The sequence below is a fragment of the Alnus glutinosa genome, chromosome 1 (genome assembly GCF_958979055.1).
Source record: "Alnus glutinosa chromosome 1, dhAlnGlut1.1, whole genome shotgun sequence".
Taxonomy (NCBI): Eukaryota; Viridiplantae; Streptophyta; class Magnoliopsida; order Fagales; family Betulaceae; genus Alnus; species Alnus glutinosa.
In genome coordinates this window covers 43,473,119-43,498,661 of record NC_084886.1, presented here as the reverse complement: position 1 = coordinate 43,498,661, position 25,543 = coordinate 43,473,119, and the positions used below count along the sequence as shown (strand labels likewise).

The 25,543-nt window shown below is 34.9% G+C and overlaps 4 protein-coding genes across 4 annotated transcripts; 1 reads left to right on the top strand and 3 right to left on the bottom strand.

Moving 5' to 3' along the window:
• Nucleotides 1-4,140: 4,140 nt before the first annotated feature.
• On the top strand, nt 4,141-4,695 carry LOC133860564 (pectinesterase inhibitor). The gene has a single exon (XM_062296147.1). The coding sequence runs from the start codon at nt 4,141-4,143 to the stop codon at nt 4,693-4,695; it is 555 nt and encodes a 184-aa protein (XP_062152131.1).
• Nucleotides 4,696-4,881: 186 nt separating this feature from the next.
• LOC133883073 (stress-response A/B barrel domain-containing protein HS1-like) lies at nt 4,882-7,568 on the bottom strand. The gene is made up of 2 exons (XM_062322272.1): nt 7,351-7,568; nt 4,882-5,298 (listed from the first exon to the last, which is right to left on the bottom strand). Exons 1-2 carry the CDS (start codon nt 7,488-7,490, stop codon nt 5,109-5,111), a joined length of 330 nt encoding a protein of 109 aa, XP_062178256.1. The 5' UTR covers nt 7,491-7,568; the 3' UTR covers nt 4,882-5,108.
• A 5,309-nt stretch (nt 7,569-12,877) lies between these two features.
• Nucleotides 12,878-15,606, bottom strand: LOC133883065 (stress-response A/B barrel domain-containing protein HS1). Its single transcript, XM_062322262.1, has 2 exons — nt 15,383-15,606; nt 12,878-13,220 (listed from the first exon to the last, which is right to left on the bottom strand). The coding sequence occupies exons 1-2, from the start codon at nt 15,520-15,522 to the stop codon at nt 13,031-13,033; spliced, it is 330 nt and encodes a 109-aa protein (XP_062178246.1). The 5' UTR covers nt 15,523-15,606; the 3' UTR covers nt 12,878-13,030.
• A 2,391-nt stretch (nt 15,607-17,997) lies between these two features.
• Nucleotides 17,998-21,765, bottom strand: LOC133860554 (galactinol synthase 2-like). Its single transcript, XM_062296139.1, has 6 exons — nt 21,463-21,765; nt 21,019-21,342; nt 20,555-20,689; nt 20,254-20,425; nt 18,271-18,569; nt 17,998-18,084 (listed from the first exon to the last, which is right to left on the bottom strand). The coding sequence occupies exons 1-6, from the start codon at nt 21,763-21,765 to the stop codon at nt 17,998-18,000; spliced, it is 1,320 nt and encodes a 439-aa protein (XP_062152123.1).
• Nucleotides 21,766-25,543: the final 3,778 nt, after the last annotated feature.

Genomic DNA, 25,543 nt, shown 5'->3' with positions numbered 1-25,543 from the left:
AAGCTGTAGTGCAAGCGATTCCCACCTATTTCATGAGTGTTTTCCTTCTCCCAGTCAGCTTGTGTAAAGAGTTAAATCAACTCATGCAAGTTTTTTGGTGGGGACATTTGTGTAATGATTCCAAGATTCATTGGATAAGTTGGTCCATAATGGGTAGAGCCAAATCTGCTGGGGGTTTGGGTTTCAGGGACTTGTTGATGTTTAACAAAGCCCTTCTTGCAAAACAATGTTGGAGATTGGTTCAGTTTCCCCACTCTCTGAGCTCTCGGATTCTCAAGGCTAAATACTTCCCAAATTCCTCTTTTTTAGCTTCCGAGTTAGGGAAGAGACCCTCCTTCATCTGGCGTAGTTTTTTGGCTACAAAGGACCTTCTCTCCTCCGGTATTACTTGGAGGGTGGGTGATGGCAAATCTATAAATATTTGGGGAGACAATTGACTGCCTAATTTTGGAGTTTTAAACTTCCAATCTGAGTTGATTCTTCCTAGGGACGCCAAAGTCTCAGACCTTATAGATGTTTCCATAAGGGGTTGGAATGATGGCCTGATTGATATTTGTTTTCCTGCTCATGTTGCCAAAATTATTAAAAACATTCCTTTGTGCCCCTTATTGCCCCCGGATAAGATAATTTGGAATGGTTCTAAAAATGGGACTTTTTCGGTTAAAAGTGCCTATCATTTGGCTTTAGATTTGTTGAAACAAAAGAATGGGGAATGCTCATACAGTGTGGGTAGTAGTGATTTCTGGAAGAAAATTTGGACTATTAATGTTCCTAATGTTTCAAAAAATTTTCTTTGGAGGGCTTGTCAGAATGCTCTGCCTACTAAGCAGAATTTGTATAGGAAGGGTGTGGTTGAAAATGATATTTGTCCTTGTTGTCAACTAGAGGGGGAATCTGTTGTTCATGCTCTGTGGTGTTGTCCGGGTGCTCAAGATGTATGGGGCTGTGGACCTGTTTTCTATCAGAAATCCCCCTCTCTTTTTTCGGACATGGTTGATCTTGTTTCCTACTTATTATCTAAGTTAAATGCTGACATGCTGAGTCTTTTTGTGGTTATTTTACATAGGATTTGGCTTCGAAGAAACAAGCTAATTTTTGAAGGACAGTTTTCTCCTCCTCTGAAGGTATGTCTTGAAGCTTCTCATCTCTTCCAAGACTTCTAGAATTGTAATATGAGGAAGCCGCTGTCGTTGGTTTCCAGAGTTGATAGTTCTAATTCTTGCAAATTCTGGAATCCTCCTGTGGCTGGTTTTGTGAAAATTAATTGGGATGCTTCTTTGAATGTAAATTCTGCTTTGATTGGTATGGGTTGTGTGATTAGAAATGCTGATGGTTTGGTAGTTGCATCTAAATGTGGCGTTTCTAGGGCTGTTGCAGAACCGGTTTGTGCTGAAGCCATGGCTGCCCTTTTTGCTCTGGAGTTTTGTTGTGAGTTGGGTTATGTGAATGTTGTGAGTGAGGGTGACTCTTTGCAAATTATCAAAGGTGTTTGTGATTCTGGTTATTCCCTCGACAGAATTGGTCATTTTTTGGATGCCATTAGACAACAAGTTGGTGAGTTTTCTGAATGTAAGTGGAGTCACTGTCCTAGAGATGCCAATGAAGTGGCCCACTGTCTTGCTAGAAGGGCTTCTTCTCTTGGTCTTTGTAATGTCTGGACTGATAATATGCCTTTGTTTATTTCCTCTGTTTGTATTAGAGACTTTTTAGTCTCTAGAGTCTAGACTGTAATAGTCATCTTTCTTAATGAGAAGAATTACTTCGTTCAAAAAAAAAAAAAATAATTATGTATGTATATTTAGAAAAGATCCTTCGATGCAACTATAAATGATTTTCAACAACTATAAAAGATTCTTTGATATTGGATTAAAAAAAAAAACTGAAAAATAATAATAATAATAATTCAATAATGTATGAATACTGGTTACCTGGTTAATAACCGATTTTTAATAACCGAATAACCGGCAGTTGATAATAACCCCAACCTGTCCTGGTTACGATTGCGGTTATTTAAATAGGAATGACCAGGTATTCCGGTTGCGGTTACGAGGAAATAACCTCAACAACAACTGATTGTACACCTCTAATATCTACTGTAGAAACAAACAAACTTGACAACCACAATAGGAAGAGAAGAAAAGTGAAATTAATATATATATATATATATATATATATATATATATATATATATATATATATATATATATATATATATATATAAATATTAACTTTTTTTTTTTTAAAACAAAAAAAATGAAACAGTTATGAATTCCATTGAGTTTCCTTACTTGATCGTGGTAGCGGCTCGACCGAAGTTGCCGAAGAGCACAACCACTAGTCCACTACGATGTTCGGTGAGGTACCTGAAAATGAAGGTGCAAAGAACATCGCATAGGAATCTAGAGACCTCCATAAACAAAAGTGAGGCAACAACTATGGAAATCCAAAAGAGAGGAAGCAGGGGATCTAAGGAACTATCGTGGGAACCAAGAACAGGGAGGAAGACGTGTGCAGCCGTGCAGGCCACGCTTGCCATGCGGCACATGGGATGCACATGCAATGGAGGAGCTTGACGACAACAGGAGCAGGGGCTGCTAAAGACGGAGGAGGGAGCGGATGCACGGTAGATTTGGCTTTCAAGTCGTAGAAATAATAAATCTATAAATAAAAAAGGCAAGGATTCGTTAGAAGAAATAAAGGTACTGAGCACTCCCGATAACCTATGCATTTTTATATGCAAGATGACTAATCAAAACTTAATTTATATATTATATATCCGATTATCTATTCTTACTCTACATTTTTTCTTTATTTCTATTTTAAAGATCGTATTTTTTTTTTACCGTCATTTTGTCCAAACATTCTTTTATTGTCTTTTTCATACGGACATTTTTCTAACGGTTGTTTCGTTAAAACAGTTATTTTTTTAACACAAATTTTTCAACGGTCATTTTTCTAACTGTTATTAAAGTTCTCTACTATTCTGCACCATGCTATAGAAATAATTGCAATCCTTAAACTGTTTATACTGTAGTGACTAAGTTCGTTTAAAACTAATATCATCAATGAAATTGAAAAAAGCTGTAAATGCCAATACGAGTTTTTTCTCGTTTGCGAAGAAGTAAAAAATAACAACTAATTAATTATAATTACAAGCAATTGTGAGAAAAGAAAGAAAAAAAGAGAATTTGTGAATAGTGGCAAATCTATTTTGCATTTTTAGTAGATAATGGGATGGAATAGCCTTTTTATGACTTTGCTTAACTATTCTAGCTAAAAGTGAGAGATGCATAATTAATTAAGAATGCTCTTACATGACGAGAACGCTCACTAAAGAGAGATGTGCTCTCTTTGGAGTAACTTATGCTCGATTTTAAAGGACAAACGAAAATGATATATATACCAAATTGGTTGTGCCTAAAAATGTGAGCCCAAGAAGCCCATTTAAAAGAGGTTGAGTTCTGATAGGCAGAACAGGCCGCTTGGCCCATGGTTAAAGACATCACAATATGAATTCAGCTTGAAAGCAATAAATGTATCCGAAACTGCCATGATAATAAGTTAATAACTACTGAAATAAATTCTCCAAAGGCATACAAATAATTAATGAACATTTAATTCTTCACACGCTACAAGAAAACAGACCCAATAGACTACTTCCCCTTGGGATTTAGATTCTTTATGATTTTAAAGAAATTTGAGATTTTTAATTTTTTTTTTTTGAAATTAAGCCCTTTTTTTACATTGAAATGACGTGAAAAATACTACGTATTAAAGATATGACATGTTAACAATGAAACAAAGAGAAAAAGAAAAAAATCATTCCAAAAGATTTTTTCTTACACTTTATGCCGTATAAAAGTTTTGAGCAAAAAACTATATTTCAATTTATTATAAAAGAAACGTCTTTTCAAAAGTGAAAACAAGCTTTTTGAAACGATTTTTTCTTTTGGTTTCATTGTTAATATGTCATATATTTAATATGTAGCATTTTTCACGTTATTTCAATGTAAAAAACGGCTTAATTTCAAAGAGTTTTCAAATTTTCAAATTTCTTTGAAATTGTAAGGATCCAGATCCTTCCCCTTTCACCCACTATATATAATACGATGTTCTACATATTGTGAAGAGCGAATAGGAATGGCTTTTCCATTACGTAGCTCATCCTTTTTGTTGCCTCTTCTGATAGTGATCACATTCACTACAGCACCCTCATCAGGGAACCCAGATTTGAAGGTGAGCAATAGCACGATTAAAGCTGTTTGTTCTAAGACCCTCAACCCTCCCTTCTGTTTGGATCTTCTACATTTCTACGCCGATCATCCCCACGAGAGAAGCCTCAAAGACCTTGCCCGGATCACCATTTGCTTGGCGCATTCCAATGCCACGGCAACTCGTGACCTTCTCCACAGACTGATCCAACACACCGATAATCCTCGGCTGAAGGAACGCTACACCTCATGTTCCAAAAACTATGTTGACTCTGTCGGTGACATGGAGCAAGCCAAAAAGAGCTTGAAATCCAGTAACAAGAATGGTCTAAGAGATGCTGTGGCGGGTGCCATGGGAGAAGTTAATGCTTGTGGAGAAAGCTTCGGGCAACCCCCAGCTGATCCATCCACACTCCCTAAAAGCAACCAGAAACTGTTACATCTTTGTAGTATCATTTTGGTCATGTCCAAATTTCTGCTCTGATCAAATATAGTTTTTCTTTTAATTATCTATAGACTAAATGTCACACCTTGAGACCATATGAATTAAATATAGTTCCATTCCCAATAGCTTATTATGGATTTGGAGGCTGGGTTGGAGAAAATTTCCTTCAACCCAGCTTGTAGGAAATGTTTGTCCATTATATAAAAAATGGTGAAGATTGAGATATGTACAAGGAGTCCATTGATTCATATTTCATATCAAACAATGACATTTCCCAGGGCATTACTAAGATACAATACCAAAGGAAGAGTTCATCAAAATCAATATTGCATGGCATATAAGTTCGCCAAATGCCGTTCAACGAGATAGAAGAACTGGTTTTAAACCTTATGCATACCATAGTTCCATCGAAAGGCAGCATAGCAGGATCTGAGAGGCACTGCCATTAATATTCAGATACGAACAATAGTGGGTTTGTAGTCAATCACAACGAATTTCTCCAGGTTGGGAAGGATCAAGTTTGCATATTCAACATGGGCAGGATGAGCTATATACCCTGTAAGACCTTCAGCACTCTCGAAGGTAGATTCAAAGACATGAGTGAAGCCCTGATCCAGGTTTTCAATGCTTAGATCCGTGCCCCTGTAGTTAGATTGAAAAAGCAAAACAGGGGACAAATTTAAGATCTACCAAGTTAGGAGGCCACATTAAACCAGTGTTTCAGTGAATAAAATTCACTATAATTTTGTGTCCAAAGAAGACTGAGCAAGAAAATAAGGAGGGATTTCTCCACAACAAATTCGATGGACATAAACAAGTTATTTACAAGATTCTACAAGCTAAAGGAACATTTTACAGGTTAATGGTTCTCATTCATTATTTGTGCATAAGTTGGGATCATCCAAGGCAAGGCAGTCATCAAGTTTAAAAACCAAAAGCATTAATCCACCTCATGATGATTGCAAAATATTAAAGTCGTGATTTTGTTTTTCTGCAAGCACAATCATTATATATATAGTCTATTCAATGTAACAATGAACTATCCAACAATTACCCCTAGTATCCCACATAGAAATCTTTTTCTTTGGTATCTAAACAGAAATCTCTCTAGTACAATGAAGAGTAAGTAAGACTGTTAGGGATGATGAGCAGACTGTGCAAATGTACAAGAGCTTGAGCATCGAAGTCATGGCAAGAAAAATATCTTCTTCTTCTTTTCCTTTTTTTGGTGTTAAAAACTAAGGTGGCATGAACATCAAGTACTGTCGAGCAAAAAACCTTAACTTAGGCATTTGATCAAGCTCTTTGGAGTTGGACCCGTCACCCACCCCCATCATTAGTTAACAGAATACAGTAATTAATCAAACTAAAAGCCAACAATGTCTATACAAACTAAATTAAACCAAAACAAAACATCTTGCCAACATTAAAAGTTTGCAATTACTATGTATATATATATATATATATATCTCCAGTAGTGTCATACTCATATGTTGCCTTCTAAAAAATAGTGCCTACTTCCCCTTGATCAACTGTATATGTGGCTCCTAGCATGCAATGCCAGTCCAAGGGTTTTGAAGTTGGAGAAAAAAGGTCAAAGAAAGAGAGAAAAGGTCCCTTCTTTTCTACCATCTCCAGAATGCATTCGCGAGTAGTTTTTCCATTCACTACTCCATCGGCTGCTTTTCTGAGGGGAGATTCCGTTACAAGGGTGCTGTAAGTGTGATCTACTTGTACACTTGAGTTCTTCTTACGTTTGGCTGCTCCACAGTAGTTTTACTGTGTTCTTCAAAAGGTTCACTTCGTCAACAAAATCTGTAAATTGATTGTGTGATTGTTTATCTTTGCATTTGTTGTGGTTTGATAAATTGATATTCATTTCTAAATACTGTTTTTCACTCAAAGACAAAAAAATAAAAATAAAAAATCTGTCTTTCTGTTTGTGGGTTTTGAAATCTAATCCTCGCAAGCCAACAAAGATCTTCTAGGCTCTTCCCAAATTTCTCTCAAGTTAGTTTGTGTGATGTAATCTGCTTGCTTATCTAACAAACAATTGGCCCTCAACTAACAAGCTCATCAAAACTTGGCATGTATTTACCACAATCAGGTGAGCCTCGCAGCTCCGGATGCCATGGACCAAGTTAACCACTGTGAATAAGACTTCAAAAAGCCTCCACCGACCCATCTAAATACCCAAATATAAATCAGGATCTAGTAGATCTTAGTGTCATCATCAGTAATCTCTAATCATCGATCTCCCCCATTAAATTAGGCTCTTTGTATACAACTTGAAACTACAAAATTCAGAACATGGTTTCGCTAAAAACATTATATATATATATATATATATATATATATATATATATATATATATATATATATATATATATATCTCGACCTGGTCTTCCTTACCGGAGCCTCACTGACTATATATATAAAGTTATCTTTATCGGATTACTTAATACATATTCTAGTTTTCAGCATCATGGGGTTCAAATCTCTTTTTCGAGTTCCCTTCTAATTTTTACTTACCCGATAAAAAAAAAAAAATACGGGTTTCAAATCCAACAAAGCAAAAGACAAAGAAGTTATATTTGTTCTTACACTTTCTTGTTGCGTGTGTCAACTGCGTGGATCTAATGGAAATACATGAGCGCTACATGTTATATAACATGTTAGAGTGAGTTTAATTACCAGCGGAAGGACTTCATGGGTTCAGTGAGATTGACGAGGTTGGCGAAGCCCTTGATGAGTTGGTCAATCAGGTCCGGCGGTGTTCCATCTTTGAACTTGGCTAACATTACGTGTATCAACACTCCCTTCTGTTCCTCCATCTCTCTCTCTCTCTCTCTCTCTCTCTCTCTGATTTGTTCCTTATTCTATACTAGAATAACCATTAAAGTAATAAGAGCTCTACTATTAATTTGATCTTATAAGTCTGAATTTCTTTCACAATTCTTTTCTTTTTCGAGTACGAGGTTTACTCCACTCCTAGCCATATGATTTGGATAAGAATAATGATTCAATGCCACTTAAATATACAATTTTTCACCACCTTACCTATGTGGTAAGATGGTCTCCATAATTTTTTTGAGTTTTTTTTTAATTTTTTAAAATAAATTAAAGTGGAGGACCACATTGCCACATGGATAAGAAGGTGAAAAATTATATATTTAAATGGTAGTGAATCACTTATCTTACGTTATCCGCAAGTGCGAGTCGTGGTCTTTAACTACAGCCACTAGTGTTTAATGTTTATCGCCCAAATCATTTTTACTGTGGCGATGGATATGATTGAAATTTGAAAGAAAAAAGAATGCTGTGAAAATATAAAATATAAAATAAAAAAAGGCGAATAAAAATAACTACACTTAGTGAGAGACATAGTGATCAAGTAAAATCGTCTGCCCAGAGCCCCCCAAAAGGAATATGTTGTTGGCGGGGGAGGCAGGCCGCCTGCCTCCCTCCGGCTCGATTGTGTCCCTTAGTCCACAAGTCCATGTGAACTAAGGTCTTTTGCTCTCCTATCTGAGTTTTTTCAGTCGAGGCTTGACTTCTCCCAGTCATCTGGGCTGTTGAGGTTTTGTTCCCCCCAGTAGAACCGGTGGAGGCTGTCTTTCCCCTAACCTTTCGAGGCTATGGTGGCTTGTTTCTTGTGTTTTTGTTTTTGCTTTTTTTTTTTTTTTTTTTCTTTTCGTCTCAGGCAGGAAAGCTAAATCAAGGTGTCCCGCTTGGAATGTGGTGGCTGTTCGTGTTTTTCAACGGCGGTTATGACCTTTTCTTCAACTATTTTTCTTCGACTTTTTTGGTGCCAGATCTACTCAATCCCGTTGCTTTCTTAAAGACACACGCCCCTTAGCTGCGTTCCCCGACGTCGTCCGCTCCTTTTGCCGGAAGCATTGGTCACGCCGGTAGTCAGAGTCCAGTGCATGGTCTGCACGCGCCAGAGAGCTTTTTGCTCTTTGGCGCGCGTGACGGCCACGCTCCGCTTTTTTCTAGCCGGGCACGGTGGGGCTGGGGGCTACGGTGGCTGATCTGCGGCTGGGTGGCATCGGTGACGGTGCGTGTAGGACACGCGCCGCCGTCTCCGGCGGTTTCAGCCCCTGCCTCTTCTGCCGGCAGCTTGATTTTTGTGGCCTCTGTCTGTTTGTGTTGTGTATTCTCTTGTTTCTTCATGTACAGTCTGCTTGTGTATTACTCAGATTTTATTGGAATTTTAGTTGGCTTGATGCTAGATCGGCCCTCTTTTATTTGAAAGTGAGCTTTAATGTAAGAGAGGCTCAAATGTAATTCTGGTAAGGTTTGATGTTTCTGCGCAGGCAACTGTTTTTTAAGTCAGATCCTTTTGGCTTAGAGTTAAAGGGGTCTTGTCCTTTTACTCATGATGTACTTTGCAGATTTTATAATAGCACATGCTATTTGTTCAAAAAAAAAAAAAAGGCGAATAAAAGAAAATGACGACGAGATTCTCATGTGATTTGGCATCGGTCTACGATTTACGTTCACGTGGTAAAGTTATTAGACTACATTTTTGTTTTTATTCACTTTATATTTTTACAATAAATGATACTCTTATTTAAATAATAAAAAAAATTGAAGTAAATAAGTATGATAATCAAACTCAAGGCGAAAGATTTTAAAACTTTGAATTTTATCTTCTTCTTCTCTCTCTTTGTTTGCTGGAGATAATAGAGGTAACCGGAGGTGATCAGCAATAGTGGTTGGGTATGCGTCGTAAATAACAATAAGCTTAAAAGAGGGCTAACTATGAGCCAAAATGAAAGCTAACAAATGGCAAGAATGGGAGCCCAACTATGGTTTAAAATGAATTTAAATTTTAAACTATGATAGAAATTTCCTACAAACCGGTTTGTAGGAAATTTTCTACGACCTATGTATAAAAGTGACATGTGTCCTTTAAGCAATTGAGAATCACATGTTTTTTTATTAATGTTATTAAAAAAATATGTGATTTTCACATATTAAGGAACACATGTCACTCTTATACGTGGTTTGTAAAAAGTTTCCTACAAACCGATTTGTAAAAAAAAATTTATCCAAAATGGGCCGAAGTTTCAAACAAAATTACAAATACTAAAAGAAGAGTCTGGATAACAATAAAACGATATTTATGGGGCTGTGAAACACACGGATCCAAAGAACAGACATTTTTTTTTCTTCAACTGAATATATAGTCACAAAGCAACAATAATGATGCGTAAAAGCAATTAGAATGACAAAAGGAGGTTATGCACAGAGAAAGCGACTGGTTTTTTATTTTTTTATTTTTTTATTTTTTATTTTTTATTATTATTATTATTGGTAAATACAATTTTACAAAAAGCACAGCTACGAAATAGCAAAATTTCTGGAAATCATCCGAAAATTTTGCTTATCACTGGCATTTTTTTTTTTCCAGTTGTCTACGTGTGACTTGACATTAGCACTATGTACAATCCCCACGCGCACAAATGCCACGTGAGTTGTTCTATATATATTGGATTAGAAAACTGAAAACTTTTTTAGTTTGGTTGGGTTTTTTCACAAAACGAAACCAGAACAATTTCAAATTTTCTATTCTAAGAAAGGGAGACTTGAATTTTTAAGACTACAAAAGATTTTAAGACAGACTAAAGAAGAAAATTTATTTTCTATTCAAGAAAGAAAAAGAGACTTGCGGTTTTAATGTTTGTTCATTAAGACATGTAATTATCTAATTTTGCAATTAACTATTATTTTAACATTCAATAACATACACTATTACTAACGATCATTTAATGATAAATGTTAGTTTCACTTAATCTCAACCGTTACATTAAACTTAATATCAACCGATCGTTGACTTTACTAATAAGATCAAACCATCATATTGTATGATCATGATCATTCAAGTGCCACATCGATGTGCCACTAGCGCCCTACAACCAATTGTCATGCATGTGTCTGGTGCTTTGCACCGCACTCGAGCATGCTTTAAAGCAATAACTTGGTGTGTGTTGGACTTTTTTTTTTTTTTTTTTTTTTTTTTTTTTTTTATTATTATTTCTAAGCAAATTGGGAAAGGGTTATAGGGAATCAAAACACCGGAAAATGGGAGGGCTCTCCAACAACGACAAACCCAAAACAAAAATACAATCAAATTGTAAGAAATGAGCCCAAAAAAAATACCCAGTCCTCTCTGTAAGGGCTGTAAAAAAACAATAACTGTAATAAAATTAATGGCACGAACCTCGAAATGTCCCTCAACCATTTTTGAACCCCACTAGAAAGCAGTTGAAATGACAAGCAAATGGATGCTAGTGAAGGATACACATTGACGAATTTCCAATATGATCCGTCCAAGAAAAGGAACAATCTCTATTAAAAAAGTCTCCCAAACAAGATAAAAACACAAAGGCACAAAGAAGACTAAAACCCACAAAAACAACAAGAAAAACATAAAAATTACACCAAAACAACCAAAAACACACAACAAAACACCAAAAATAACATCGGCGAAGTAAGGTGACAGCAAGGTAGAGCGTGAGAGCCACACGAAAGTGCGAAGGGAGGTGACGGGGAATAGAGAGGCCAAGGAAGATGATGGTAAGGCACATTGGTGGTCGGGATTAACAAAGGGTGACAAATTAGGCTTTGTAAGAACCCAATATGAAATCCATTTCGATTTCGAGTGCAAGCCACCATGAGGGAGCTGAATAGGGATAGAAAACGTCACAGGGAAGGAGGCCAACATGACTATGGTGGAGGATGAGTTGAAACTGCTTTTTTGAAAGGAAAGAAAAAACCAAAGAGAAAGAGAGTAACATGAGAAGAGATCAAAGAGAGGAATGGAGAGAGGGGAACCTCCATCCTCCTGCACTTGCTGAGAGGCGATAAGTTCTCAAAAGAGAGACGAAAAAAACCTAAAGTTTCATAGCTTCTCTCTCTTGATTTAAGAGAGAGAAGAGTGGACCATAGTCTACTAACGTTAATAGTTGTGTGTTGAGCCTTTTAAATGCACACTTGAATTGCTCTTTTTCTCATATAGAACTATCTTCTTCCAAAACTTTTTAAAATCTTATATAGTTATATTTAACACATTCACAAACCACATGCTATTTATATATATATATATATATATATATATATATTGAATTTGAAAATTCTTTTACAAAGCAGCCTTGTCTAGTTGTCTCCGATCGTGTAGCAGGACCCCGAGTGCTTTGCATGGTAAACAGGTAGGATCTCCAAGGTCACGTGCCAAGCATTGGGCTCCAAGTGTCCGGTTTTGCTACTAAGGTGGTAGCCCTTGGCAGCAGACCTTAAACGGGATACCACTTCATTTCTCAGGATATCAGGTCCTTCCGAAGACACATTTCATTGTAAGTTAAGATGTTTTCAACTGTTTGTGCATACGATGTGCACTGTCATGAGCTCAACTTCAAAAGAAGGACAATCTCTTGAGGAGCTGTCAATAGCTTGGGAGGATTTTCAGCTTTTGGAGGCTTCTGAATAGTTAATACTTTTTTTCTCCTCTTCTGGTGACCGGGCTGCTGTTGCCCATTGTGGAGAGCAGTAGTGCCAGCAATAACGCATATAGAGAATATGATCCATTTCAGATAATCAATAGTCAATTATATAAGGACCGAAATTTCCTACAAACTAGGTTGATTGATGAAATTTTCTCCAACACATCCTCTAAAAGTGATATGTGTCTCTTAACCATGTAAAAAACATATACTTTCTTATTAATACTATTAAAAAAGTATATGAAAAACACGTAATATTAAAAAAAATATGTTCTCACATGCTTAAGAGACACGTCACTTCTAGAGGCTTGGTTAGAGAAAATTTCTTCCAACCTAATTTGTAGAAAATTCCTCTCCATTATATAATAGAGCTTGTTGTATTAAACAACCTTGATAGCATTAATTTCAATAGGAAAAATGGTGAACATTGAGATATATCCAAGGAGTCCACTTGATTCATATTTGAGTAATGCTAGATTCTATATTTTTATCCTACAAATTTACAATTATCCAACAATTTTGACATGACACTCTCAACTAACCTTTGGATTAATTCTTGTTAAACAATAATAAGAAAAAATTAACGATTGATTTGGAGTGCCTCGTCGACATTTTTGGATAATTGTAAGATAAAAATATAGTATCAAGTATTACTCTTCATATTCCATATCAAACAATGCCATTTCCCACTTCCCAGGGCATTACTAAGATACAGCACACAGAAGAGTTCATCACCATCAATAATGCATGGTATATAAGTTCACCAGATGTCGTTCAATGAGATAGAACTGGTTTTAAACCTTATGCATATCATAGTTCCATCGAAAGGCAGCATAGCAGGATCTGAGATGCACAGCCATTTCAATTCAGACACAAACAATAGTGGGTTTGTAGTCAATCACAAGGACTTTCTCCAAGTTGGCAAGGAACAAGTTCGCAAATTCAACATGAGCAGGATGAGCTATATACTCTGCAACACCTTCTGCGCTCTCAAAGGTAGATTCAAAGACATGTGTGAAGCCCTGATGCAGGTTTTCAATGCTCACATCCTTGCCCCTGTTAGATTGAAAAAGTAAAACAAGGGACAAATTTAAGATCTACGAAGTTAGGAGGCCACATTAAACCAGTAGTGTTTCAGTGAATAAAATTCACTATAATTTTATGTCCATAGAAGACTGGGCAAGAGGATTATTTTCTCAACAGCTCTAAGTGCAGGTGGGATTTCTCCACAACATATTCTTCTTCTTTTTTTTTTTTAAGAAAGTTTTATTAAAAAAGTGTAAGGCGCCCTTAAGTGCACAGAAGATATATACAGAAACAGCCAAAGCAGCCCACAAAAAGAAAAAAGAACACAACAAACCCTCAAACCCGAACCTCGAGAAGCATTCACCGCTACCGCACGTGAGTCTTGCCTTTCCTATGCCGAGTGGATGCACTTGCATCACCGTAGTTGATGGAGCTTACCACACGCACTTCTCCACAACATATTCGATGGACATAGTCACGTAAACATGTTATTTACAAGATTCTACAAGCTAAAGGAACATTTTACAGGCTAATACACACAAATATATATTTCATTTGATATCCAGCTCTCTCACGGTTCATATTCATTATTTGTGCTTGTCCACCTACATAAGTTGGGGTCATCCAAGGCAAGTCATTAAGCTTAAAAACTATAAGCATTCCACCTCATGATGATTGCAATATTAAAGTCATGATTTTTTTTGTTTTTCTCTGAGCACAATCATTATTTAGTCTATTCAAAGTAACAATAAACTATCCAAGAATTGCCCCTAGTATTCGTAACAGCCCATAGAAATCTTTTTCTTTGGTAAGTAAACAGAAATCTCTCTAGTACAATGAAGAGTACGACTGTTAGGACTGATGAGCAGACTATGCCAATGTACAAGAGCTTGAGCCTCTAATTCATGGCAAGAAAAGTATCCTCTCTCTTTTTTTCTTTTCTTTGGTATTTTGAAAACTAAAGTGGTATGAACATCAAGTACTGTCGAGCAAAAAACTTAAGAGATTTGCTTAAGCTCTTTGGAGTTGGACCCATCCCCATCATTAGTTAACAGAATACAGCAATCAAAAAAAAAGTCAACAATGTCTATACAAACTAAATAAGTAAACAATGTCTATACAAACTAAATTAAATTACAACAAGAAACATTAAATGTTTGCTATTACTATATATCTCCAGTAGTGTCATACTCAATATTTTGCCTTCTAAAAAATGGTGCCTACTTCCCCTTGATCATCAACTGTATATGGGGCTCCTAGCATGCAATGCCACTCTCCAAGGGTCTTGAAGTTGGAGAAAAAAAGGTCAAAGAAAGAGAGAAAAGATTGCCCTTTCACGAGTGGTTTTTCCATTCACTACTCCATCTGCTTGGCTAAGTGCGAAGCTAACCAATTATGTGCTTAATGACAATTACTCAAAGACACAAATATAATCCGTCTTTCTGTTTGTGGGTTTTGAAATATAATCCTCGCAAGCCAACAAAGATCTTCCAGGCTCTGCCCAAATATCTATCAACTTAGCACGAGTGATGTAATCTGCTCGCTTATCTAACAAACAATTGGCCCTCAACTAAAGGAACAGAGCACATTGTAATGTAATACACAACTGGTGGCACTCACGAGCTCAACAAAACTTGGCATCTATTTACCACAATCAGGTGAGCCTCGCAGCTCCGGATGCCATGGACCAAGTTAACCACTGTGAATAAGACTTCAAAAAGCCACCACCGACCCATCTCAATATCCAAATATAAATCAGGATCTAGTTGATCTTAGTGACATCATCAGTAATCTCTAATCATCTCCCCCATCAAATTAGGGTCTTTGTATACAGCTTGAAATCAAAAAATTCAGAACATGGTTTCGCTTAAAACAATATAAAAAATAAAATAAAATAAAATAAATTGTCTTTTTCGGATTACTTAATACATATTCTAGTTTTCACCATCATGGGGTTCAAATCTCTTTTTCGAGTTCCCTTTTAATTTTTACTTACCCAATAAAAAAAAATAAAAACATGGGGTTCAAAATTGAAATCCAACAAAGCAAAAAACAAAAAGTTGTATTTTTTCTTGCACTGTCTTGTTGGGTGTGTCAACTGTGTGGATCTAATGGAAATACATGAGTGCTGCATGTTATATAAGCAGAGACCAAAGGTTACATGTTACAGAACATCGACAGAGTGAGTTTACCAGTGGAAGGACTTCATGGGTTCAATGAGATCGACGAGTTTGGCGTAGCCCTTAATTAGCTGGTCAATCTGGTCCGGTTGTGTTTCATCTTTGAACTTGGCTAGCAGTACGTGTTTCACCACTCCCTTCTGTTCCTCCATTTCTCTCTCTCCCTCTGTTTCTTTGTTTCTTTCTGTATTTCTCGGATGCAGTACCGATGCGTTTCTGATACTACTCTAGAATGAGAATAGGCAAAATAAAAAATAAAAAATAAAAATAAAAATAGAAACTCTAACTAGGCCGTTTTTAAGTAGCCTTATGAATTATCATGTTTATTAATATGATTTTTCATAATAGGTAATTCAATTAGTCGGAGATCATACCTCATGAAGCGGAGGTTATTAGTTCAAATCCTTACTCTTCCTCTTATGTAGATATTTTAAAAAAATAAATAAATTGACATATTAAAAAAGCATGTAAGAAACACATGTTATTAAAACAACATGTGATTCTCACATGCCAAGGAACACATGTCAATATTATAAGTGGGTTGTATGAAATTTCCTACAACCGATTTGTAAGAAATTTCGTACAATTCATATATAAAATTGACATGTGTCCTTTAATCATGTGAGAATCACGTGTTTTTTTATTAATTCTATTAAAAAAGCATGTGAGAAACATATATTAAAAAATGGACACATATTAATCTTATATGTGGGTGGTAGGAAATTTTTGTCATTTTCCACATTATTAAAGAGTGTCAAAAAAGTCTTTTTTGTTAAAATATTATTATAATACCCTTATCAAATATCATATATTCAATTAAAAAAAATTAAAAAAAAAATTAAACAGTTTTAAAAAAATATTTAAAAGTCAAAGAAAAATTTAGAAAATATATATATATTAAAAAAAAAAAGAAAAAAAATGAAGAGGTGGCTATTTTGAGCCAAATTTTGGTTAAGGTCATCGTCATTTTTGCCCATGAGGATTATTGGCCACCTCTATTCTGGTCAATGAGAGTGGCCCAAACCACCTCCAAGGACCTTAGAAGTGGCTCGGCTATCCCCGTTTGACATGGGAGTGGATTCGGCCACTCTTAAGGGCCAAATCCTAAACATTTTTTTTTTTCTTTGGCTTTGTGGGGATGACATGTGACAAGGGTATTATAAAAATATTTTTAATAAAAATATTCTTTTTTACGCTCTTTAATAATTCAAGAGGTCATATTAATATACTCGGTAGTTCATAGAACTACTTTAAAAACAAAGAATAGTTTAGATGAATGTTTTTTATAATTTTCCCATTAGAATATGTGAAGCCCACTACCACACCATGGCCCCCGGCCATGCCAGTCATGTGATTTTTTTTTTTTTTTTTTTTATTTGTAAAAAAATTGACAATCGTATCGAAAGTGACTGTTCGACTATCAGAAGTTTGAAAAAAAAAACTCCAAATCATCCAGCTTCATTAATTACTGGAGAAGCGTCCGATAAGTGCCAGGAGTGAGAAGAGAAAGACGATCAACGGAGACGATCTTCTGTGGGCCATGACGACGCTCGGGTCCGAAAGACTATATGTTGAGCCTTTGAAGATTTATATGCAGAGGATAAGGAGGTGGAGGGAGAGAAGAGTGCTATTGGAAGGCAAGGGGAGAGAGATGGTGGTGATGGCAGTGTTGGGAACATGGCTTGTTCATTAGCTGGCTAATTAGGTAAGCATTTAATAGGTTTAGATTTGCGGTTTCAAAAAAAAGTGTAATTTAAAAAATTTAGTTAGATTTTTAGTAAAATTGTAGTTTATCTTTTAAAATAATATATTTTTAATAACACTGCAATTTCTTACCTGCGATTTGAAAATGTAGTATTTTTTTTTTTTTTTTTTTTTTACGTTTTTAAATCACAAATTTTTAAAACGCACTTCCAAGCGATACACTTTATAGGATTTTGTTTAAAATTGCAGATATAACACGAAAAATCAAACTCTCAAACACACTTTTTGGCATACAAAATCACACTCGCAAATGCTAGCTCCCCGGCCCCTCCCAATGAAATAAGGTGTAAGCAGTAAATATAATTAAGTTTTTTTAAACAAAAGATAATTTTAAGCCCCAATTATGGTAAAGTGCATGGTTAGTCAATCATCTTTAATTAATGCTAAATTATGGTAAAAAAAATTACTAAAATTGAATCAAAAAATATTGAGACTTTAGAGAAAAAGAAAAGAAAAAAATGCAAATTTTATTTTGTGCATATTAATTAAATTCTACTTAAAATGAATTATATGTGTAGCTCAATGCAAGATATGTAATTCGTTAACGCTAAATGTCCTGATGATTACATGGATTTTACATATTGTTTGGAAAAATTAAGATAAACATTTCTCTTTTAAAAAAAAAAAAAAAAAAAATCAAGAGTTGATGGCAACTTAAACTAACAAAATGAGGATGAAATGAGGAGTATTAATTCTTAGAGTATATATATATATATATTTGAAGAGAAAATGTAATCATTTCATTAATACACCCAAAGGGTAACATAGGTACAGACAGAAACACACTCAGACCAATAAGGGACTCATAACGATACAAATGTCCCATTACAGTTACCCCAAATTTCAGATTATACCGATAGTTACTACAAATAAACCTGGTCAACAGAAATGTGCCTCTGCGTTGACATATGAACCTCTACTTGCACTATGGAGTCGGTCACAAATCTGTGCTAAAAAGCAAAGACCAAGCTAAATCTAACACAGAGCAACCTATCAAATACAATCTGTAATCAAGAACAAGAAGACACCCAAAAAAGAGCTGTCGTCGGAATAATGCACCGCCGGAGATAGAGCGTGTACCACACGCGTCGCCGCCAGCATATCTCCTGCAGCAACCGAACCCAAATCCACCAAACGCCATCAAGCACGGCAACAGAGGCGGAAACGTGGTCATCACGCGCAGCCCAAGGAGTGACGAACCCCCTGGCTCGTGATGACCACGCGCCGGGCAACGGAGAGCTTTCCGGCCGTAGCAAGCAGCGGCAGAACCGGAGGACGACGGCGAGCAAGGCTGGGAGGCGCGTGTCGACTAGAGATTGGGGGAATAGAGCAGATCTGGAACTAAAAAATGATAAAACTGACACTCCCCAAATCGTTCCGCCGGCGACACGTACGACGGATTCTACCCCATCCGGCTCCTCTCTGGAGAGTTTTCCTGCCAAGAAACAAAGAAACCTAAAAAAACTAAAAAAACTAAGAAACAAACTATCCTCCATAGTCCAAAAAGACTAGGAGGACTAAAACCACCACTGGAACAAGTCCATGGGGACTCAAAACTCCACAAACCCTAGTGGTTGGAAGACTCTAGCCTCCACTGGAATAACCCAGGGAAGAACAAAATCCGGGAGGAGGGAGGCTTGGAGCCTCCCTCCCCCGGCAACCCAAACACAGATGTTTCTCCCTCTTTTCGTCGAAGTCCTAGAAGGGGCTCTCTTGTTGGAAACAATTCTTGGAGTATATTAAGGGTGCGTTTGAGATTTCGATTTCGTAGGCAATAAGTGCGATTTTAAACCAAATCGCAAAACATAGATCGTTTGGGAACTGCGTTTTTAAAAATTGCGATTTGAAAACGCAGAAAATCTGCTTTTTCAAATCGCAGATAAGATGATGCTTTTTTGAAAACGCAGAAATTTAAAGGTAAATTCGCGATTTTAAAGGCTAAACTGTAATTTTGCCAAACGCTTAACTGCGTTTTTAAAAATCACTTTTTTCAAATCGCACATTTTAAAATTGTTATTTTAAATCGCACTTTTTGAAATTGCAAACCCAAACGGACCCTAATTAAGTGTCTAATAAGTGTCCATCAAAAAATGAGGTGGTTTTTAAAATCACAATTTGATCAAAATCATCATTTGATCAATCACACGCGTAATGGTGATTTTAAAAACTACCTTATTTTTTATGGACACTTAATGTACTCCTAAGATTACTCTAAAATGGGAATAAATAGTATGTTGTGTTACTCTATCAAATAACCGGCTTTTTGAAGGCTTATTAACTCTTTACATAAAAAGAAATATTATCCAAAATATAAAATACATATATAGATATATAAGCATTAATTTTGAAAACTTTGATTAACGATCTTCAATATATGATCCGCAGGAATATATGGCATTTTTTTTAATATATGGATTTTATCTATGGGTAATCCTTCCTCATATAAACTATCAGGATATCTTCTAATATCCAAAAAAAGTTTGATGCATACTTTTTTCTTTTTTTCTCTTATTGGACAATATATTGTCCTCTTTTAGTCCCAAATAAAGCTAGGTACATTGCATGACTGCTTTCAGAATTCTGACTATGAAAAATGTTAGATTTACAATACCAACACAACAAGAGCACAACACTCTCTCACATGAGGGTGGGGTCCACCCTCATTTGAGGGGGTGTTGTGCACTTGTTGTGATGGTGTAGTGTAGGAATAATCAAATCCCTTTATTTAAATTTATATATGACAATTTTTTTTAATTAAGGGATGAAATTAATTAGATTAAGGGAACAACGCTGCTAATAAAATAAAATAAAAACACCACTTCAACAATATATAAAGACAATATTAAGGGAATTGTAACGCTAATAAAAAAAAAATAAAAAAATAAAAAACATTATTTGGCTACATGAAGCTGCCAAGGCTGTTAAATAAAAAACCAACAACCTTTGACATATAATGTAGCTTTCTAAATACTACGTACTAGCTTGTCGAATAAAACTTAGACAGTAGTAGCAACTGAAAAGACATTTACTACTTAGTCTATAAAATGGCTCTAATACTACTAGAGCTAATTAATCAATTAATTAAGCAGCCGATGGTGCATTATTCTGGTCAACCACACCAGCCTCCGATAACGCCTTGAATATTAGAGGGTGAGCTATAAAGTTAGACGCGGAATTCTTGTAATCCAAAGACTCGTCATCATAAATATCCCACCATTTCTTAACCAGCATCCTGATGTCTTCCCTCTCCATGTTTTCTTCCTCCCCTGTGTACCTCCAAGGCTTTGCCCCCTACATCATAGAAAATGAAAACAAGAAAACAAATTAGTCGTCGTATTCTAACCTAGCTCACAGACTAAACGACACCATTTAGAATCACCCGATTAATTAACAAGTGATAATCTATATTAATTAACATACCGCAGCACAATAGTGGACAACCTTCACGTTCTCAATGTCCACATTTTCGGGGTGGCGCCACAGCATGGCTAAGACAAGGTTGTACATGGAAGGGATAGGTTTATATATATCCCTGAAATACATGTTAAGCAAGTCCTGCATGCACAATATAACAGGTTAATAAAATGTTGTCTAAACAAAAGATATGGTTTACCTTTGACCAAACAAAAGAAACTGTATAATTTTCAATTACAAAAAAAGAATAGTTTTTTTTTTGTAAGTACAGAAGAACCGAAGCAACAAACCTTACAGCAACAAAAACTAGAAAGAACCAAATAAATCAAATCAACAGAAAAATCCAATCTAGACAGACAGGCCGGACATAACTGCTTCTGATCTAGGGAGACCTTACATGTAGAAGACGAGCGGGATGCAGACAGTTACAAAAAAAAAAAGGTAGTTAATCGTACGTTACGGTTAATTACCTGCTCAGCAAATGAAGTGGGAGGGGTCACTTGGAGAGTCTCTAAGAGATCATGGTAAGTCAAAAGGTTAGGCTCATAGACGAACATGCCCGCATTGAAGTAGAGTGGGGGAGGCGAGCCCATCTCAGCCGGCCACTCCACCTTTTGAGGGCACTGTTGGCAGTACCCAATAGTATACTGAGAAGAATTGCTCCATGTCTTCTCACAAAAGCAATCCATCACAGCATAAAAGTACCCATCCAGACAGTGATCAAAGAGGTGATCAATATTTTCAAACACTTGTATATCACCGTCCAAGTAGATCATCTTGTCATACTCCACGAACTACAAAACAGTAATCAGATTACAGATTCATATTTATAAATATACATTAGCATATATAGGCCAGGATACGTATTATTTGCTGCATGTACGTGTGACCAGAGCAAAGATATAAATATATACCTCCCAAATACGGAGTTTAGAGTAGTTGATGACGTAGTATGCCATAGCATACTGAGTCTGGTTCTCCGGAGGGTTCACCGGCTCGATCTCACGGACAATACATCCCTGAGATTCAAGGATCCGACGGTGCTCCTGGGGCACGTCAGGCAAAATGGCGACCACGAGAGGGTAGGCTGACTTGGCCTTCCTCAGGCCCTTGGCCAAACCGACCACTCCTTTCACGTAGTCACCATTCCCGGCCAAAAACGTCACGTAAGCTCTCCTAGGGACTTGCATTGTCTCTGTTATTGCTTCCGGTGCCATCAAATTATTTGGGTTAAACAAAATGAGTTCCCTAGTATATATATATATATCGCCTAATCTTCCGAGATATGCTACATTCAAAATCGTGTGTATATATATATGTATATATGATCGTTTTCAGTCTATATTAATGACTGAGGATTAATCAACTCTAATCCTTTGAAAGTGAAGCAAATTTTACCTACTAATTAATCTGCAAAAGGGTACTTAAAGTAAGAAAACTTCCATTTAGGTTTTTAACGGTTTTTTCCTTTCCTAGCTAGTTACCTAACTTGAGGAGTAATATTCTCTTATGTATACTCTATCCTTTTCTTGGGTGGCACGTTTCACATGCACGTTTGGTAGCAATTAGTAAGTTAGTAACAGTTTATATATGTTTCCCTGTATGAGTGATGGGTTTACGATTTTAAAAAGTGCGATTTAAAATAACGATTTTAAAATGTGCGATTTGAAAAAAGTGATTTTTAAAAACGCAGTTAAGTGTTTGGCAAAATCGCAGTTTGGCCTTTAAAATCGCGAATTTACCTTTAAAATTCTGCGTTTTCAAAAAAGCACCATCTTATCTGCGATTTGAAAATGCAGATTTTCTGCGTTTTCAAATCGCAATTTTTAAAAACGCAGTTCCCAAACGATCTATGTTCTGCGATTTGGTTTAAAATCGCACTTATTGTCTACGAAATCGCAATCTCAAACGCACCCTTAATTAGTCCAACAAATTAAATTAAAGAAACAGATGAACAAACAAATAAGCAAATAAGTAATACTGTTTGTTTGCAGCTGAGACTTTCAATATGCATGCATGATTGCATGCTACGTTGTTGATAAAAAAAAAAAAAAAAAAAAAAAAAAAAAAAAAAAAAAAAAAAAAAAAGGCCGGGCTTCTGATTATAATTATATTTTTTTTTTATGGAAGATTATAATTGAGAAAAGTACACATAACCCCCTCAAACTACCACATCATTGTCAATGTACCCCCAAACTACCAATTGTGTCAATCTCCCCCCTTAAACTACCAGAAAATATCAATGTCCCCCTAATGACAAAAATGCCCTTCATAAAATTATTAAAATAAAATAAAAACTAAAAAAAATTATTAAAAAAATATAAAATAACAAAAAATTATTCCAACAAAAAAATTAAAAATTAAAACTGTGTTTTATTATTTTTTTTAAATAATAATTTTCAGTTTTTTTTTCTTTTTTTTTTTTTAAAAAAAAAATTGTTCTTTTTCGTTTTTTTAATTAAATAAAAACTGGTTTTTTTTTTTTCATTTGTTTTATTTATTTTAAATAAATAAATAAATTTCAGTTATTTTTTCGTTTTTTCGTTTTTTTTTTCTTTAAAAAAAAATTGTTCTTTTTCGTTTTTTAATTTAATAAAAACTGTTTTTTTTTTTCATTTGTTTTATTTTTTTTTAAATAAATAAATTTCAGTTATTTTTTGTTTTTTTGTTTAAAAAAATTTGTTATTTTTCGTTTTTTAATTTAATAAAAACTGGTTTTTCTTTTTTATTTTTCTTATTTGTTTTTTTTTTTTAAAAAAAAAAAATCAGTTATTTTTTGTTTACTTTTTTTAAAAAAAAAATAAAAAATAAAAAATTTGTTCTTTTTTTTTTTTTTTAAATATTTTTTTTTCGTTTTTTATTTAATTTAATTTAATTTTTAATTTTTAATTTTTTTAAGTTTTTTAGTTTTAGTTTTAATTTTTTTGAATTTATGAGGACATTTTTGTCTTATTCAAAAAAAATTAGGGTCATTTTTGTCTTTTTGTTAGTCTTAGGGGGGACATTGACATTTTCTGGTAGTTTAAGGGGGGAGATTGACACAATTGGTAGTTTAGGGGGTACATTGACAATTGAGTGGTAGTTTGAGGGGGTTATGTGTATTTTTCCCATTATAATTATATTAAGTAACGTAATCACTTTGCACTAGAAAATATAATATTGTCGTCCATGATGCCTAGGCCTATATATACAATGCCACAACCATTGATCAGCTAATTAATATATGCTATAATATTAAGTAAATGATTAAATTCATTATTTTCTATTAGCTTCTTCTCTTTCTTTCTTTTTCTTTTTTTTGGTGCATAATTAGCCAGTTAAAACCTTATCTTAAATATTTGGAAAAACTACACTTACCCCCTCCCCCTCAAACTACCACCAAATTTGTAATGTCCCTCCAAAACTTTAAAAAATTATAATTTTCCTCTACAAACCGCCAAGACCTTTCACTTAGCCGACCGCGGCTAAGAGCTTCTATTACTTTGGATGGCAAATTCATACCTCCTATGAGATGCGTAAAAATACTACTACTCCCTTAGATAAAAATATTTTTGCTAGCTATGGCGGTGACCCACGGCCGGGTACGTCATGGCCGGGTCTCCTCTATTTTTTTTTTATTTTTTTTAACTTTTTATTTAAAAAGGGTTACTATTGTCATTTTGGGTATCACACATGACTCATTTTTCTTCGGATTTAACAAAAAATCACAATGGAGAACATTGCAAGTTTTTTAAAAGTACTTTAGGAAATTTTGCAAATTGGATAGCAGTTTTAGGGAGATAAGTATAATTTTTTCTAAATATTTTATTAGTTGAGCCTTACTAATTATTGCGGGAAAGTTTGATCTCACATATGGTCGAAAATGTTAAAATATTAATTAAATAATTAAATTCATCATTTTTTTTTAACTTAAACTTTAGGGATAAATAAAAATTGTAAAATACTCGTTACAAGATTAATCTAATTGAATTTGTCCCTTTTAATTCTTTAGATTTGTTAACCTTGTTTTACCATGACTAATAGCTAGGGTTAGATTAGGATTCCGCTTAATGTGGAACTATGTATAACTTTTAACTTTTAGAAATTTGATGTGGCAAGAGATCCTGGATTCATGGTGTAAACATAAAATTATATAAGAAGTCCGCATATACTTTAAATCCATAAATATTTTATAAATTTAATTTATTACTATCTTATTTTGACAAAAAAATAAATATAATAATAGGGATTAAGTATATTGCAAAATATTTATGAAGAGAGGATCATGCATTGCCAAGAAAGGGCCATTCCACTGCAAAATTTCGTAAGACACGCTGCCGTTCCTTGTCTAAATGCTAGATACTGGACGTAATCACTAACATCTATACCGTTCCGACACCATAATTATCATTGAATTTGTAAAATTACGTATAAGTTTCACAGATTTACTGATAAATTTGAAAAAAGACTGGACAAGAGATCAGTGAACAAGAATGAAAAGATCGAATAGCAGTTCTCTAGTGAAAATCATTATATCAATGCACTCTATTTTTAATTTTTAATTCCATATTAACACCCGGCCTCTTCAATTCTACCATTTTTTTTTTTTCAATTTTCCAATGACCCCGCAGACAGAAGCCACGTGAAAAAACGACCTACATATCATAGTATTAATGGTTTTATCCTAACTCTAATATCTTTAATTTTCCGAATTTTTTTCTTCTTTTCTTGCTCTTTCATATTGTAGTAATTAAATATACGATACTAGTTACCGTTATTAATTATACCCAAAATTATCTTAACCAAATCAAGTTAGAAATTAAACTTAAAAAGGGTAAAGGACTGGCCTGGCCTGATCAGTGAAAGGCTAGCTTGCATGACTCTTTTTTTCTTTTTCTTTTTTCACGATAAACATGGAGATCGACCTTCTTTGTGGCTGCGAAAATTTATATATATATAAATATCATAGTATGGAAAGACACCCCATCACATAACCCATATTTATAATGCATAAGA

Excerpts from the sequence above, each read along its gene's own strand:
- LOC133860554 (XM_062296139.1), bottom strand. The coding sequence starts at position 21,765 with ATGGCACCGGAAGCAATAACAGAGACAATGCAAGTCCCTAGGAGAGCT. Across the intron at positions 21,343-21,462 it reads CTAAACTCCGTATTTGGGAG|TTCGTGGAGTATGACAAGAT; the intron begins GTATATATTTAT and ends ACTGTTTTGTAG. Across the intron at positions 20,690-21,018 it reads CCACTTCATTTGCTGAGCAG|GACTTGCTTAACATGTATTT; the intron begins GTAATTAACCGT and ends TTGTGCATGCAG.
- LOC133860564 (XM_062296147.1), top strand. The coding sequence starts at position 4,141 with ATGGCTTTTCCATTACGTAGCTCATCCTTTTTGTTGCCTCTTCTGATA.
- LOC133883073 (XM_062322272.1), bottom strand. The coding sequence starts at position 7,490 with ATGGAGGAACAGAAGGGAGTGTTGATACACGTAATGTTAGCCAAGTTC. Across the intron at positions 5,299-7,350 it reads CCCATGAAGTCCTTCCGCTG|GGGCACGGATCTAAGCATTG; the intron begins GTAATTAAACTC and ends ATCTAACTACAG.
- LOC133883065 (XM_062322262.1), bottom strand. The coding sequence starts at position 15,522 with ATGGAGGAACAGAAGGGAGTGGTGAAACACGTACTGCTAGCCAAGTTC. Across the intron at positions 13,221-15,382 it reads CCCATGAAGTCCTTCCACTG|GGGCAAGGATGTGAGCATTG; the intron begins GTAAACTCACTC and ends TCAATCTAACAG.